At 41.9% G+C, this 15,300-nt stretch overlaps 1 protein-coding gene across 8 annotated transcripts in view; it reads right to left on the bottom strand.

The window, feature by feature from the left end:
* The window catches only part of SETD9 (SET domain containing 9), a 46,685-nt gene extending 31,385 nt beyond the window's left edge, over window positions 1–15,300 (bottom strand). For 3 of the 8 annotated variants that reach the window (XM_050947091.1, XM_050947089.1, XM_050947090.1), the window contains exons 1-5: window positions 15,120–15,300; window positions 9,311–9,675; window positions 7,232–7,355; window positions 5,969–6,096; window positions 4,661–4,766 (exon numbers count right to left, since the gene is read on the bottom strand). In XM_050947091.1, coding sequence (XP_050803048.1) covers window positions 4,661–4,766; window positions 5,969–6,096; window positions 7,232–7,355; window positions 9,311–9,675; window positions 15,120–15,205 — 809 coding nt within the window. In that variant the 5' untranslated portion in view covers window positions 15,206–15,300. Of the gene's footprint in view, window positions 1–4,660; window positions 4,767–5,968; window positions 6,097–7,231; window positions 7,356–9,310; window positions 9,677–11,025; window positions 11,096–13,736; window positions 13,777–15,119 lie in introns of all 8 variants that reach the window. The other 5 variants (XM_050947095.1, XM_050947096.1, XM_050947097.1 and 2 more) reach the window with 5 other exon arrangements.

The raw sequence follows: 15,300 nt of genomic DNA, 5'->3' as shown, positions 1-15,300 counted from the left end.
AGAAGTGAGGACCTCATAGAAGAAATGGTTGTAGGGGACAACCTTGGTTCGAGCGATCATGAGCCAATTCAGTTCAAACTAAATGGAAGTATAAACAAAAATAGATCTGGGACTAGGGTTTTTTATTTCAAAAGGGCTAACTTAAAATAATTAAGGAAATTAGTTAGGGAAGTGGACTGGACTGACGAACTTGTGGATCTAAAGGTGGAGGAGGCCTGGAATTACTTCAAGTTAAAGTTGCAGAAACTATCAGAAGCCTGCATCCCAAGAAAGGGGAATAAATTCATAGGCAGGAGTTGTAGACCAAGCTGGATGAGCAAGCATCTCAGAGAAGTGATTAAGAAAAAGCAGAAAGCCTACAAGGAGTGGAAGATGGGAGGGATTAGCAAGGAAACCTACCTTATTGAGGTCAGAACACAAAGGGATAAGATGAGAAAGGCCAAAAGCCTTGTAGAGTTGGACCTTGCAAAGGGAATTAAAATCAATAGTAAAAGATTCTATAGCCATATAAATAAGAAAACAAAGAAAGAAGACGTGGGACCGCTAAACACTCAGGATGGAATGCAGGTCAAGGATAATCTACGCATGGCCCCCAATATCTAAACAAATACTTTGCCTCAGTCTTTAATGAGGCTAATGAAGAGCTTAAGGATAATGGTAGGATGACAAATGGGAATGACAGGTAGATATTACCACATCCGAGGTAGAAGCCAAAGTCGAATAGCTTAATGGGGCTACATGGCGGTGGGGGGAAATAATTTTCATCCAAGAATATTAAAGGAACTGGCATATGAAACTGCAAGCCCATTAGCAAGAATTTTTCATGAATCTGTAAACTCAGGGGTTGTACCGTATGACTGGAGAATTGCTAACATAGTCCCTATTTTTAAGAAAGGGGAAAAAAAGTGATCCGGGTAACTACAGGCCTGTTAGTTTGACATCTATAGTATGCAAGGTCTTGGAAAAAATTTTGAAGGAGAAAGTAGTTAAGGACATTGAGGTCAATGATAATTGGGACAAAATACAACATGGTTTTACAAAAGGTAGATCGTGCCAAGCCAACCTGATCTCCTTCTTCGAGAATGTAACAGATCTTTTAGACAAAGGAAATGCAGTGGATCTAATTTACCTCAATTTCAGTAAGGCATCTGATATGGTTCCACATGGGGAATTATGAGCTAAATTGGAAAACATGGGGATCAATATGAAAATTGAAAGGTGGATAATGAACTGGTTAAAGGAGAGAATACAACCCTGGGTTTTTTTCACTTTCCTCTGCAGCGTGGGTCAGGGGTCACTTGCTGGAGGATTCTCTGTACCTTGAAGTCTTTAAACCACAATTTGAGGACTTCAATAGCTTAGACATAGGTTAGGGGTTTGATACAGGAGTGGGGTGGGTGAGATTCTGTGGCCTGCATTGTGCAGGAGGTCAGACTAGACTATCATAATGGTCCCTTCTGACCTTAAAGTCTATGATGTGATTTTAAAAGTCACAGAAGGAATCTGGATTTAAAATTAATAGGAACTGGACAATCAAATCTCTGCTGTAATTTCCAACTGCAGATGAGCTCTAAGCAGGTAAATTTAAGGTAGGTTGGATCTGTTTATGGTGAATTTCCACACTTGTCAAATATTTGGGTTTCTTGTATGTGTATCTTAACTTTGGGGACAAAAAAATTCAATTACATTCCTTGTTTACCCTAAAATCACTGATACATATTCTCAGCTTTAATTTTGCCTTAACTAAGTCTTTTGTCTGAGATTAGTGATAGTTTCTTCCGTGATATTGCCAACCACTCTCTCACCCCAAAAACCAGCATTCTGAAATAGCTCCAGAGCCCCATGAAAAGTTCTAGCTGATCCACCTACAACTTTGAATTCTAGAATATATTTAGGATTAGCAGTTCACTGCATTCAAAAACAGAATTGATGTTGAAATCTGTTCAGTTTTTAATCCTGCTGTGAATTCTCTCAGATTTCAAAAAATGAATGTTTCCAGATTCTTTGTAAAGAATACATTTACAAGATCTCAGTTCACAGCCAGGATTTTGTGACTATTCAGCTACAGATCAATTGCCCTTTCTATCACAGTCTTTATTTTGCCAGCGTTTGTAACTCTAGTAGTTTCAAATTGCATATGCCTGAATATAAAAATATTGTGGATCTCCTCTAGCAAACTCATCCGTTTGCTCTCTTATCTAGAATGAATTGGAAGAGAGTGATATTAAGAGGATGATGCCAATCAGTTCAGACACCAAATATCACCTACTTTAATCTGATAAGGAATATTGTCCCAATTTCAAATTTACATTTGAATTAAAGTTAAAGGCATTCCTGTGATTGTCTACAAAACAAGCAAAAATATAAGAACATAAGAATGGCCGTACTGGGTCAGACCAAAGGTCCCTCTAGCCCAGTATCATTTCTACTGACAGTGGCCAATGCCAGGTGCCCCAGAGGGAGTGAACCTAACAGGTAATGATCAAGTGATCTCTCTCCTGCCATCCATCTCCACCCTCTGACAAACAGTCTAGGGACACCATTCCTTACCCTATCCTGGCTAACAGCCATTAATGGATTTAACCTCCATGAATGTATCCAGTTCTCTTTTAAACGCTGTCATAGTCCTAGCCTTCACAACCTCCTCAGGTAAAGAGTTCCACAAGTTGACTGTGCGCTGCGTGAAGAAGAACTTCCTTTTATTTGTTTTTAACCTGCTGCCTATTAATTTCATCTGGTGACCCCTAGTTCTTGTATCATGGGAATAAGTAAATAACTTTTCCTTATCTACTTTCTCCACATCACTCATGATTTTATATACCTCTATCACATCCCCCCTTAGTCTCCTCTTTTCCAAGCTGAAAAGTCCTAGTCTCTTTAATCTCTCCTCATATGGGACCCGTTCCAAACCCCTAATCTTTTAGTTGCCCTTCTCTGAACTTTTTCTAGTGCCAGTATATCTTTTCTGAGATGAGGAGACCACATCTGTACGCAGTATTCAAGACGTGGGCACACCATCAATTTATATAAGGGCAATAATATATTCTCCTTCTTATTCTCTATCCCCTTTTTTATGTTTTGACCGCCTCTGCACACTGCATGGACATCTTCATAGAACTATCCACAATGACTCCAAGATCTTTTTCCTGATTCGTTGTAGCTAAATTAGCCCCCATCATATTGTATGTATAGATGGGGTTATTTTTTCCAATGTGCATTACTTTACATTTATTCACATTATATTTCATTTGCCATTTTGTTGCCCAATCACTTAGTTTTGTGAGATCTTTTTGAAGTTCTTCACAGTCTGCTTTGGTCTTAACTATCTTGAGCAGTTTAGTATCATCTGCAAACTTTGCCATCTCACTTTTTACCCCTTTCTGCAGATCATTTATGAATAAGTTGAATAGGATTAGTCCGAGGACTGACCCTTGGGGAACACCACTAGTTACCCCTCTCCATTCTGAGAATTTACCATTAATTCCTACCTTTTGTTCCCTGTCTTTTAACCAGTTCTCAACCCATGAAAGGATCTTCCCTCTTATCCAATGACAACTTAATTTACCTAAGAGCATTTGGTGAGGGACCTTGTCAAAGGGTTTCTGGAAATCTAAGTACACTGTGTCCACTGGATCCCCCTTGTCCATGTTTGTTGTCCCCTTCAAAGAACTCGAACAGATTAGTAAGACACGATTTCCCTTTACAGAAACCATGTTGACTTTTGCTCAACAATTTATGTTCTTCTATGTGTCTGACAATTTTATTCTTTACTACTGTTTCGACTAATTTGCCTGGTACAGACGTTAGACTTACCAGTCTGTAATTGCTGGGATCACTTGTAGAGCCCTTTTTAAATATTGGCATTACATGGAGGGATAGCTCAGTGGTTTGAGCATCGGCCTGCTAAATTCAGGGTTGTGAGTATGATCCTTGAGGGGGCCACTTAGGGATCTGGGGCAAAAATCAGTACTTGGTCCTGCTAGTGAAGGCAGGGGGCTGGACTCGATGACCTTTCGAAGTCCCTTCCAGTTCTAGGAGATAGCTAATAATAATAATTGGAGATATCCAGTCATTGGGTGCAGAAGCCAATTTAAAAGACATGTTACAACCCATAGTTAATAGTTCCACAACTTCACATTTGAGTTCTTTCAGAACTCTTGGGTGAATGCCATCTGGTCCCGGTGACTTGTTAATGTTGAGTTTATCAATTAATTCCAAAACTTCCTCTAGTGACACTTTAATCTGTGACAATTCCTTAGATTTGTTACCTAGAAAAGCTGGCTCAGGTTTGGGAATCTCCCTAACATCCTCAGCCCTGAAGCCTGAAGCAAAGAATCCATTTAGTTTCTCTTCAATAGCTTGATAGTCTTTAAGCGCTCCTTTTGTATCTCAATCATCCAGGGCCCCACTGGTTCTTTAGCAAATAACTACTGTTTCAGTGGAATTCACGAATTGTTCCTTGGCAGCTCTAGTAGTAGCTTAACAAAATTCATCCCCAGAGCTATGCTGATAAGTACAGGTATAAAAGCGATTCCCTTATAAAAGCAAACTCTTTCTTAACAGTGCTGTGTTTTTGTGTAGCTCACCTCAACAGAAATGAACTTTGTTCACTTACTAATTTGGCTTCTTGGATGCTATGAAAACGCGTAAGTGTACTTACATAGGCATGTCATGGCTGTAGGTGATGTTTGGAAGATACTGTTTCAGTTCTACTGGAAAATATTCAGGCACATCAAACTCCTGATAACAGACGTTGGCTGCCTTGTCTGGAGATGGAGGGGTGGGGAGAGGATAGAAAGAGAGGGGAAAAAAAATTCTTATACAGGACTGAGAAATTCATATGCAGTTTATATATGTAAATGCCAAGTATTCTTCTGAAAAAAGTACTCACTGTGCTCATTATGAGTGAAATTCACCCCTGTGATGAGAGCCAGCAGAAGACCTATGCACCGCATAAGCCCCATTTCAGCCCTATTTTGAAAGCTTAAGCAGTGTGTAGGCCTCGTGTTGGCCCCCTGAGCAGGGGTTAAGTTCAGCCTAATTTAACTAAATAGTAGTTCTTGTTATCCATTGGATCACCAAGGTGCCCAGCTTGATAAGCTCAGAATGGAGCTTATAGCATCAATAATACCGAGTTGTATCTTTATGACCATTCACGTTTTAGCCTCTTTGGTCAGGATGCCTACATTGGTGGCATTTGTATAGTGGTTTATTTATGATGCGGATACTTATTCCTGGGCAATGCACTCAGGCATTTCACAGGCAGAGTCTCTGGGGACCATGAAACACTTCCTATCTCACAACCAATCCCATGAGTGATCCAGTCTCTCAGAATTTTATAGTTATATATTTTGTATTGAGGAAGGGCATTAGGATAAGTTGCCCCACTCTCTGTATCCCACAGTGTAGTCAGGTTGCTGGACTCATCTATTGCATATAGATTTGAGACTTCCTTAATCAAAAAACCCCTTTTCTAGTCAGTAAGTGAATTGTGATGTAAAAAAGCTTTCATTCAAAAATGTTTACCTTGCATTGGGATTGCCAAATTAATTTTCAGAATTATGTAGTAACAACATTATGCAATATAAGAGGCTCTCCAACTATTCCATTCAGTGGACCATTTCATAAGAGGGACCAGTCCATGGATTTCCTTTCCCTTACAGTCCAAGTTTACTGCTTTTGTTTTCAAAATGTTGAATTCTGCAGATTAGCAGGACAGGACCAGTAGGCATCAGCAGACCATATAAACATAAGATTTTCAAAGCTGCCCTTGCATATTTGGATACCCAATTCCCATTAATTACTGGAAATTTCAGCCTGACAACCTCTGCTACACCATCAAGTGTGTTTGCGCCTCTTTGAAAAGGTCACTGCTGGATGGAGAACCATTCTTTATCAATTACAGTGCTCCACCCCCAACAAAAGTCATTTCCATATTTAAAGTCAGCTTGGAGACTAGGAACTCTACCTTCCAACTTACTGTGTGAACAGTTGTTAACATACTGCCCTACTGCCAGTGGATTTAGCACAGCAGGTGTGAGCCAAGTGATGTCACTCATTTGAAAAGGACCAAGTTGATCCCTCTTGCTGCATGATCTGAAAGGAGTCACAATATTAACTAGAAATATAGGTTTCTTTTCTTGACGCTTCTTTTGACCATTATTTCGACTTCTGGAAATACTCACAAGTTACCTTAGGTTACATTTCCCCAACAGCATTTGACTGATTCATTAGAGTATAAAATTGGTATTCAAAAGAGGCTGATCCTTTAAAAAAGAGAATATTAAACAATATAACTGTGTTATACAGGAAGTCAAACTAGATTATCACAGTGGTCCCTTCCGGCTTTGGAATATATGGTTTCTATCAAAACTCAAAGGACTAAATAAAACAGAATCTACCAGAGAAGCTGAAATGAGGGCATTCTTACAGTAAGCAAAAAATATCCCCAAACGCACCATTTTTAAAGAAATATCATTACATTTAATTTCCCTTTTGGGCTGTGTGGGGAAGGGCCACTACAAGGTAAGCCTCAGTCTTGTTCCCAGAACCCAAACTAGATACAAGGGGACTGTCCTTTCAGGTTGTTTCCTGGTCGTTATTGTTAATTCTATTTTGGATGCGTGATGTTTGCATTCTGCACAGATGTTGCTGTGAATTTCCCTGGAAACTAAAATTTGCTAAAGTGCATGTTAGCCCCTAGGCTACTCCAAGTACAGACTTACTCTTCTGCAGTCCTGCTTTATTCAATGCTTTTTAAAGGCAAGTTAGGGCTAGATAATATGCCTCTTGGTACCACAGAGTTCATGCTCTGTGACATGGAAAGAATTTCTTTTCTTTCCATCAACCAGATTTAATTAGAAACCTGAAAATATACTTTTACAACTTCATATGGAATCAGACCTAGATTTCAGTATATTTTCCTTATGAAAAAAATCACAGCTATTTAAGCATCAGTTTTCAGCAAAGTAAGTCTAGTCAAATGTACAGACTGGCACATGATGTGATATTAATATATCACAGCCAATAGCTGCCAGCCTCATTACAAGAGAACAGACTGACCACACTGCATCTTATATTACAGTACATGATACTTATTTTATTTTTCCCCATAGGGTAAGTCAGATAAATCCAACTACTTTTGGTTTCAGATAACAGTGTGATTAGATAACCATAATACCTTTCAATATGTGAACAGATTTTTGTTCTCCTATTTCTTTTGACTGCTTACCTGTACACCGCTTTTGATATTCCTTTATCATTCCCATCAATAAGTACACCATCTATGCATCTAAAAATAAATGGATTGCCAATGGACTGGAAAAAGATGGGCTCATACTTTTGATATACTGTACCTGTTGTAAGACAGACATGGATATTTTAGAAGGCAATAAATAGAAGTGTCAAAAAGGGGTTAGTAGTCATGATCCAGCCTCCAAGACAGAGGCCAAAGGTGGCAGAGGGATAAGATTATTCTTTCCTCAGTTCATAAACTACCATTAATAATTTTGAAAGGACAGAACTGCACTGATCTGATGTTTCCCCAGTCCAGCAGTTGTCCTCTTATGGTACATTTGTGCCATCATCTTAGACCTTAGAACCTGCTCTAACTTAACCTAACTGGCTATGGTCTCTCTAGGTCAGGACCATAAACCAACCAAGATACAGAATAGGTGTAGCCCAGGGTAGGCAACCTATGGCACGGGTGCCGAAGGCAGCATGTGAGCTGATTTTCAGTGGCACTCAGACTGCCCGGGTCCTGGCCACCAGTCCGGGGAGCTCTCCATTTTAATTAAATTTTAAATGAAGCTTCTTAAACATTTTAAAAACCTTATTTACTTTAAATACAATAATAGTTTAGTTATATATTATAGACTTATAGAAAGAGACCTTCTAAAAAAGTTAAAATGCATTACTGGCACGCGAAACCTTAAATTAGAGTGAATAAATGAAGATTCGGCACAGCACTTCTGAAAGGTTGCCGATCGCTGCTATAGTCCATGCATACTCCACTCTGCCCTGCTCCCCTTCCCTGTATCTCCACTGGGGGGAGCAGTTGGCTACAGAACTGGCTATATCACTTTATACCATGTGAGAACTCCCTACAGCAGGGTAATTCTCAGCTACCCAGCTAAATCCAGATTCCACCATCAGAGAAGCACAAATGGTCCCAACAAGAGATGAAAATTTAGGCTGATGCTCCTAACAGCCAACTCAAACTCATCCTGGGATTCATAGACTCATAGGTTAGAAGGGACCAATCTGATCATCTAGTCTGACCTCCTGCACAAGGCAGGCCACAGAACCCCACCCATCCAATTTTATAACAACCCCTATCCCAGGACCGAGTTATTGAAATCCTCAAAAATGGTTTGAAGACCTCAAGCTGCAGAGACACCACCAGCAAGCGACCCGTGCCCCACGCTGCAGGGGAAGGCGAAAAACCTCCAGGGCACCTGCCAATCCGCCCTGGAGGAAAATTCCTTCCCGACCCCAAATATGGCCATCAGCTAAACCCAGAGCATGTGGGCAAGAGTCACCAGCTAGCACCCAAGAAGGAATTCTCTGCAGCAACTCAGTATCCTGGGATTCGATTATCGATTTCTGCCTCTTACATCACCAATTGCAATAAATACTCTGCAATAAGAATTTAATTGGTGATTGTGTTGATGTTCACAGCAGAACAGAATTCAGCTTGCTCTCAGACGGCTGTACTGGCTCTGAAGTGCTAACAGAACTAAAAATGTTGCTAAGCAAAGTAAGCTAATGACACTCCAAGAGACAAGGAGTCGGACCAAAGTCCCATTTTTCCCCTATTCTGGTCTTATACATTCTACTTTCATTCTTAATTTTATAAATATAACTTTGTGCTGTGAAAATTTTCTATATTGCCCACTGATATTGATAGAGAGATTAATAGACTCAATCCTGCAAATACTTACGTATATGAACAACTTTATGAACATGATCTGGTTCATTTTATGCATGTGAGCAATCCCATGTAATTCAATTACTCATGTGCATTAGTGCTTACAGAAATCAGGGACAAATTTTCTACTAATTCAAACCAGATCTTGGGTACTCAGAAAACATGAAATATAATCTTTTTTCTCATCACAAAAAGCTCTCCAAATCAGTTTACACATGGAAATACCTTAACAAATATTAACCTGTGATTTTGGCAAGGTATCAAAGTTAAAATGCTAAAAAAGTTAAAATTGAGATACCAATTCAGTCATGCAATCAGGAACCATGTAGTTAGAAATCATGTTTAACTTATTTGAAAAAATGACAAAAAGTATTTCATTACCAGGATACATAGATACAACTGCCCCTTTTGGCACAAAACCTTTAGTAACAAAGACTCCTGTTCCAGCAGAAATCAGTGAACTCCGATCTCGAGTAATACTGAACCCTAATGTATTAAACAGAACTTCTTCTGGATTAAAGACATTTTGACTTTGATGGTTGTAACCAGTTGTTTTTGATCTCTTATACTGAATAGTCAGTAATTCCAGATATTTGGATTTAACTTCTGGAAGTAAGGCAAATAAGTCCATTTGTCTACTAAAGTCATTTATGAACAGAGCTTTAAAGATTTTCAGCAGTGTTTCAAGGACATCTTCATCAGAGATAATTTTGTCTTTGGACTTTTCTGGTACGTATCGGATGGTCCTGTGGCAGAAGAGAAAAAATATTCTAGCATCAAGTTTTCCTATAAGAACTGACAGATAGAAATTTTATGGCAACAAAAAGCACTTGATTGCTTTTATGTTACATGGCTGAAACAAGCAATACAAAACCATATTCTTTCATGCATATGCAACCTTGAATTGTACATGCATTTTTGAAAAAGCAGGCCACTGGCCTATGCAAGCTTTGAATCTTAATGATACCTCATTACAATACATTGCTCATTATACCTGTGCTAAGTGGTGAAGAAAGTAACAGTTGCTGTGCAGATTAAACAGTGTGCTGATTAGTGAGGCTCTAATATATATTGCTTAGAAAAACATTCCATTAGTTAATATCAAGTAATTTTATTATCAAAAAGAGGCCTGATTGATCTTGTTGAATTTAAAAAGAAATATTACTCATCTGGCTACTTTTTGTGCATTGGTTATAGCATTGTTAAAAAGACTGGTTTAAATTTTGATGCAAACGATGGGTAAAATGTTCAAAAATACCTAAATTACAAAGGAGCCTAAGTCCCATTTTCTAAAGAGACGTAGGTGTTTAGGAACCTAATCTCATTGAAAGTCAGTGAGAAAGTTAGGTTCCTAAGGGTGATATTCAAAAGAAGGACTTAGGCTGAGTGTTTGCAGTACCTAGTGGCTCCCGCTGCCAAGTGGGATTCATAGCCCTGAGTGAGGTGGCCGGGCTCCCTATACAATGCATGGGGGACAGGTAGGCACCTAAAAAGGAATTAACAGAAACCACTGTGCTAAATGGAGAGTCACCTAAATGAGCCAGTAAGAAAAGTTGTGGGGAGAGGTGTGGCCTACGGCCAGCCCCTCAAAGGGAGTTAGATGTCTAAGGTTATGTCTACACTACACAGCTTTTAGCAATATGGCTGTGTCACCACAGTCCTGTCGCTAAAAGTCGCACAGTGTAGCCACTGTTTGGCGGCTCTCCTGCCGACAACATGCTGTTCACACTGGCACTTGTTGCGGCAAAACATTTGCCTTTTGGAGGTGGGGGAGCGTTAACACCTCTGAAAGACAGAAGTTTTGTCGTTCAATTGCCAGCGTAGACATAGCCTAACTCCGGGCTAAAGGGAAGCTCCTCTCTCCAGTCAGGATTCACAGCCATGAACCCTCTCCTAGAGTCAGGTGTCTAAACCAGATAAGCCCTTTGTCACGAAAAACCATGGAAACTTCAGTGCCTACAGGGTTAGGCCACAGCTGAGGGTGGTTCTGAGGATCTAAATATTGGATTTAGGAGCCTAAAGTGGCAGTGGACACTAAAGTCCACCTTGTGAATCTCACCTTAGGTGCCTAAGTCACTTTTGAAAATGGGACTTACCTGTCTAAGTCACTTGGGCACTTCTGAAAATTTTTGATGTCTCATTCTCATCTAGTCCCACCTGAACTGGCTGTTAAGAAAGAATTTTAGAGCATAAATAAAACCCAAGAACAACAATTTCCAAACTTTTTCAACTATTATCCTATGCTAGGTTGAACACTGACAATTGATGACACGAAAACTCTTGATTTTGTAGTTACATTTTGACTTTTTCTATTTTTTTTTTTTTTTTTTTACACAAAGGTGTGAGAATAGCAAGATTAGAATCTACGTTCTTATTCTTCTAGTTTCCAACTTTATTCAGAATTGGATTCTGTAACATGGTAAGATCAGTAAGACGTTATAAAGCTACATTTTCTGCTAAGTTAAGACACCCTGCATAAGTATACAAGCATACAATATTATAGTGGTTTTCAAATTTTTTTTCTCACAACCCAGTTGAAGAAAATTGTTGATACCCCTGACCCAATGGAGCTGCGGATGAGCGGTTTGGGAGGGACTCAGGGCTGGGGCAGAGGTTTGGGGGGAGGGGGCTGTGGCTGGGAATGAGGGGTTCTGGGTGTGGCAGAGGGCTCATGATTGGGGTGCGAGACAGGGTCAATGGGAGTTTTGACCCAGTGTTCAGGGCGGGGGCAGTGTGTGGAGCCCAGGTGCCCCCTTGTCTAGGAGCTGGACCTGCTACTGGTCACTTCTGGGGCGCAGAGCAATGTCAGAACAGGTAGGGACAAGCCTGCCTTAGCCAGGCAGCACTGCGGACAGGACTTTTAACATCCTGGTTGGTGGTGCTGACCAGAGCCACCGCAACCCAACGCTTTCCATTCCGCAACCCACTATTGAGTCATGACCCGCACTTCGAAAACCACTGCAATAACAGACAGCCCAGGAATGATTGTAAGGAAGTGATTCATAAGAGCTCTGCTGAGATCATTAAATGACAAGAACTGGACTTGAGATACTGTCATAAACAGATAGTTAAGGGTTAATAGAACAGGAGTACTTCATGTCTCTTTTGCCTGTAAAGGGTTAACAAGTTCAGTGAGCCTGGCTGTCACCTGACCAGAGGACCAATCAGGGGACAGGATACCTTCAAATCTTGAGGGAGGGAAGTTTGTGTGTGCTGTTAGTTTTTGGTGGTTGTTCTCTCTGGGTTCTGAGAGTGACCAGACGTGCAACCAGGTTTCTCTCCAATCTCTCTGATACAGTCTCTTATATGTCTAGAATAGTAAGTACTAGGTAGTTAAAACAAGTTAGGCTTATGTTTATTGTCTTTATTTGCAAATGTGTATTTGGCTGGAAGGAGTTCAAATTTGTATTTTGCTGAAAGGATTTTAATTTGTACTTGTATACTTAGGCTGGGAGGGTATTCCCAGTGTCTATAGCTGAAAGACCCTGTAACATATTCCATCTTAAATTTACAAAGATAATTTTTACTGTTTTTCTTTCTTTAATTAAAAGCTTTTCTTGTTTAAGAACCTGATTTTTTTTTCATTCTGGTATCAGATCCCAGGAGACGGTGTCTGGATCCACCAGAGAATTGGTGGGAAGAAAGGAGGGAAGGGGAAGAGAGAGGTTAATTTTCTCTCTGTGTTAGGATTACTTTCTCTCTCAGGGAGAGTCTGGGAGGGGGAGAGAGAAGGAGGGGGGAAGGTGAAGGTGAAGGTGAAGATTCAAGGAGTTTGAATCACAGTGATCTCCCAGGGTAACCCAGGGAGGGGAAGCCTGGGAGAGGCAACGGTGAGGGAAAGGGTTTACTTTCCTTGTGTTAAGATCCAGAGGGATTGGGTCTTGGGGGTCCCCGGGCAAGGTTTTGGGGGGACCAGAGTGTACCAGGCACTGGAATTCCTGGTTGGTGGCAGCGCTACCAGTACTAAGCTGGTAATTGAGCTTAGAGGAATTCATGCTGGTACCCCATCTTTTGGACGCTAAGGTTCAGAGTGGGGAATTATACAATGACAAATACTTATTAGTTCCATCAGATAATCAACTGAATGTTATATTCACTCCAGGGCTTCTGCTGTTTACTACAAAAATTAGAAGACCTATTTGACCATCTAATCAAAACTCCCACCATTGTAGAATTGTTCCCTACAGTACATTCACAAATGCTTTCTTCACTTGAGATTTAATGGCTCAAACAAAGCTATCACTTCCCTTGGAAGACTATTCCACTGTTTGATGCTGTACCTCTTTAAAAGTATATTCCTTGATTTTTAAAATGTGTAGGGGACACAGGGAGAAGAGGGTAAGATCTAAGATCTCAGAGCAGCAGACTGAGGTAAACAGCATGTGGCAATACTAGTAGTAAACAGTGTGATCAAGCAGACAGAAGAAAGGAAAAAGAACATAACTTCTTGGCTAAATTATCTGTCCCCAGATCCATATGTTCAATGCACTATCAGTATAATGTGTTACGCTCACTATATAAAAAATTAAGACAAGAAACTTTTCAAAACTAAGACAAGAAACTTTTCAAAACCACCTAAGTGACTTTGAAGGCCAAATCTCATTTTAAAAAATGAACTTGGGCACTTAAGAACCTAAGTCACCGAAGTCACATTGAAAAGGAGACGTGAGGTCCTAAATCACTTAGATACTTTTGAAAATGTTACTCTAAGCTTCCATTTGGATCATCAGGTAGGCATGAAGACCTGGATTTTCTATAGTCCTTAAAATGCAGCTCTACCCTGAAAAACTAATATGGAAAAAGAAACTTATTAGTTAAGCATCCTGCTCTGGTGTGAAATCTTGCTCCTATTAAAAATCAAAGGAAATTCTGCCACTATTTTCAATGGGGGCAGGATTTCAGCCTCTGTGTATTCAGCTTTGTATTGGTTACACAGTAAAATATACTCTTGCTACATTTTATTCCTGTCACTGCTGCAGAACTAAGGACTTGGTTACACTTGTAAGTTACAGCATATTAAAGAAGCCCTGGGCGCACTAGCTTACTACCCGTCCACACTGGCAAGGCACACAGAGCGCTCTGACTCCATGGCTGGAGCGCTCCTAGTACTCCGCCTCAGCATGTAGAATAACGTTTGATGCGCCCCCGCTGGAGCGCCCCAGCCTCAGTGTGAACGAGGTGGTGTGTTACTGTTCTCTGATCAGCCTCCAGAAATGTCTCATCATCCCTTTAAGTCAAGTGGCCACTCCTGTCATTGTTTTGGATGTGCCCTTTGACAGCTCCATTTAACAGCCCGCTGCTTATCTGCTCCGAGACAAAGCAACCATTACTGTGGAATGCTGTGTGAGAGAGGCCGGGGAGGGTAGCTCTGCTTCTGTCTGAACTTACAAGCCAGCATGCTGACATACTCTCATCCCCCCAAAACAGACTCTCTCTCCCCCCACATAGACACAACACACTCACAACACTCCACCTCACTCTCTTATTTGAAAAGCATGGTGCAGCCACTTGCATGCTGGGATAGCTACCGCTCTCTCTCTGAGGCGGTTGCAAGAGCTGCTAATGTGGCCACACCAGTGTGCTTGCAGTGTGGACAGACTACAGCGCTTTCCCATCTGCACTCCAGGAAGGCTGGTTTACCTCAAAGAGCTCTACATCAGCTAGCATAGCCAGGCCCTAAGAAAGCTACAGCAGAGGGAGCTGGAATCTCTGATGCTGACGCCTGCAGTGACACAGGAACCGAGTTCCTATTCTCTTGTCCCCTGCTTAGTATTGGCGACGCTGCCTAGAAGCAGTGAAACCAGTTCTCGGGCTGATACCACAAACCAGCCTGGATCTGAAAACAGCTGAGGCAGAAACTCAGGGCCGAGCCGCACTTTTAGGACGCCGATTTGGGGGAGGCAGGAGCGTGCCCGATCCCCGCGTTTACCTCCACAGAGCCCGGCTGGGAATGGGACCCGCCGCGCCAACCCCGCTCAGGAGGTGGCGGTGAGCAGCAGCTGAGCGCGTTAAGAGCCCGCGAGCGGCACCGCACACGCCCTCCCTGCGGTTACGGCGGGCTGCTCGCGGCAGGCTCCCGCGGCTGCGCTGGGGTGCGCGCTCTGCCGCCCGGGGGCCGCTTTGTTTCCACCGCAGGCGGCTTCCCGGGGCGCTGGGCCTGGCTGGGTGGCGCGTGCCCCCACCCTCTCACCTGCGCTTGTGGCGGAGGTGCAGCGCGATCCAGGGCACGAAGCGGTACCTGTAGGACGCCCAGCGCCGCAGCAGGGCCCGCAGCATGGTGACCCCGCCGGGAAGGGCAGCCCCTCCCCCCGAGCTGGGCCGGGCCTGGCGTCCCGCAGGAGCCACCTCCCTGCCGAGCTCTGGCGGCAGCC

The sequence above is a fragment of the Gopherus flavomarginatus genome, chromosome 3 (genome assembly GCF_025201925.1).
Source record: "Gopherus flavomarginatus isolate rGopFla2 chromosome 3, rGopFla2.mat.asm, whole genome shotgun sequence".
In the NCBI taxonomy this organism is placed as follows: domain Eukaryota; kingdom Metazoa; phylum Chordata; order Testudines; family Testudinidae; genus Gopherus; species Gopherus flavomarginatus.
The sequence above is the reverse complement of the archived record's forward strand: the minus strand, read 5'-3'. Positions and strand labels throughout refer to the sequence as shown.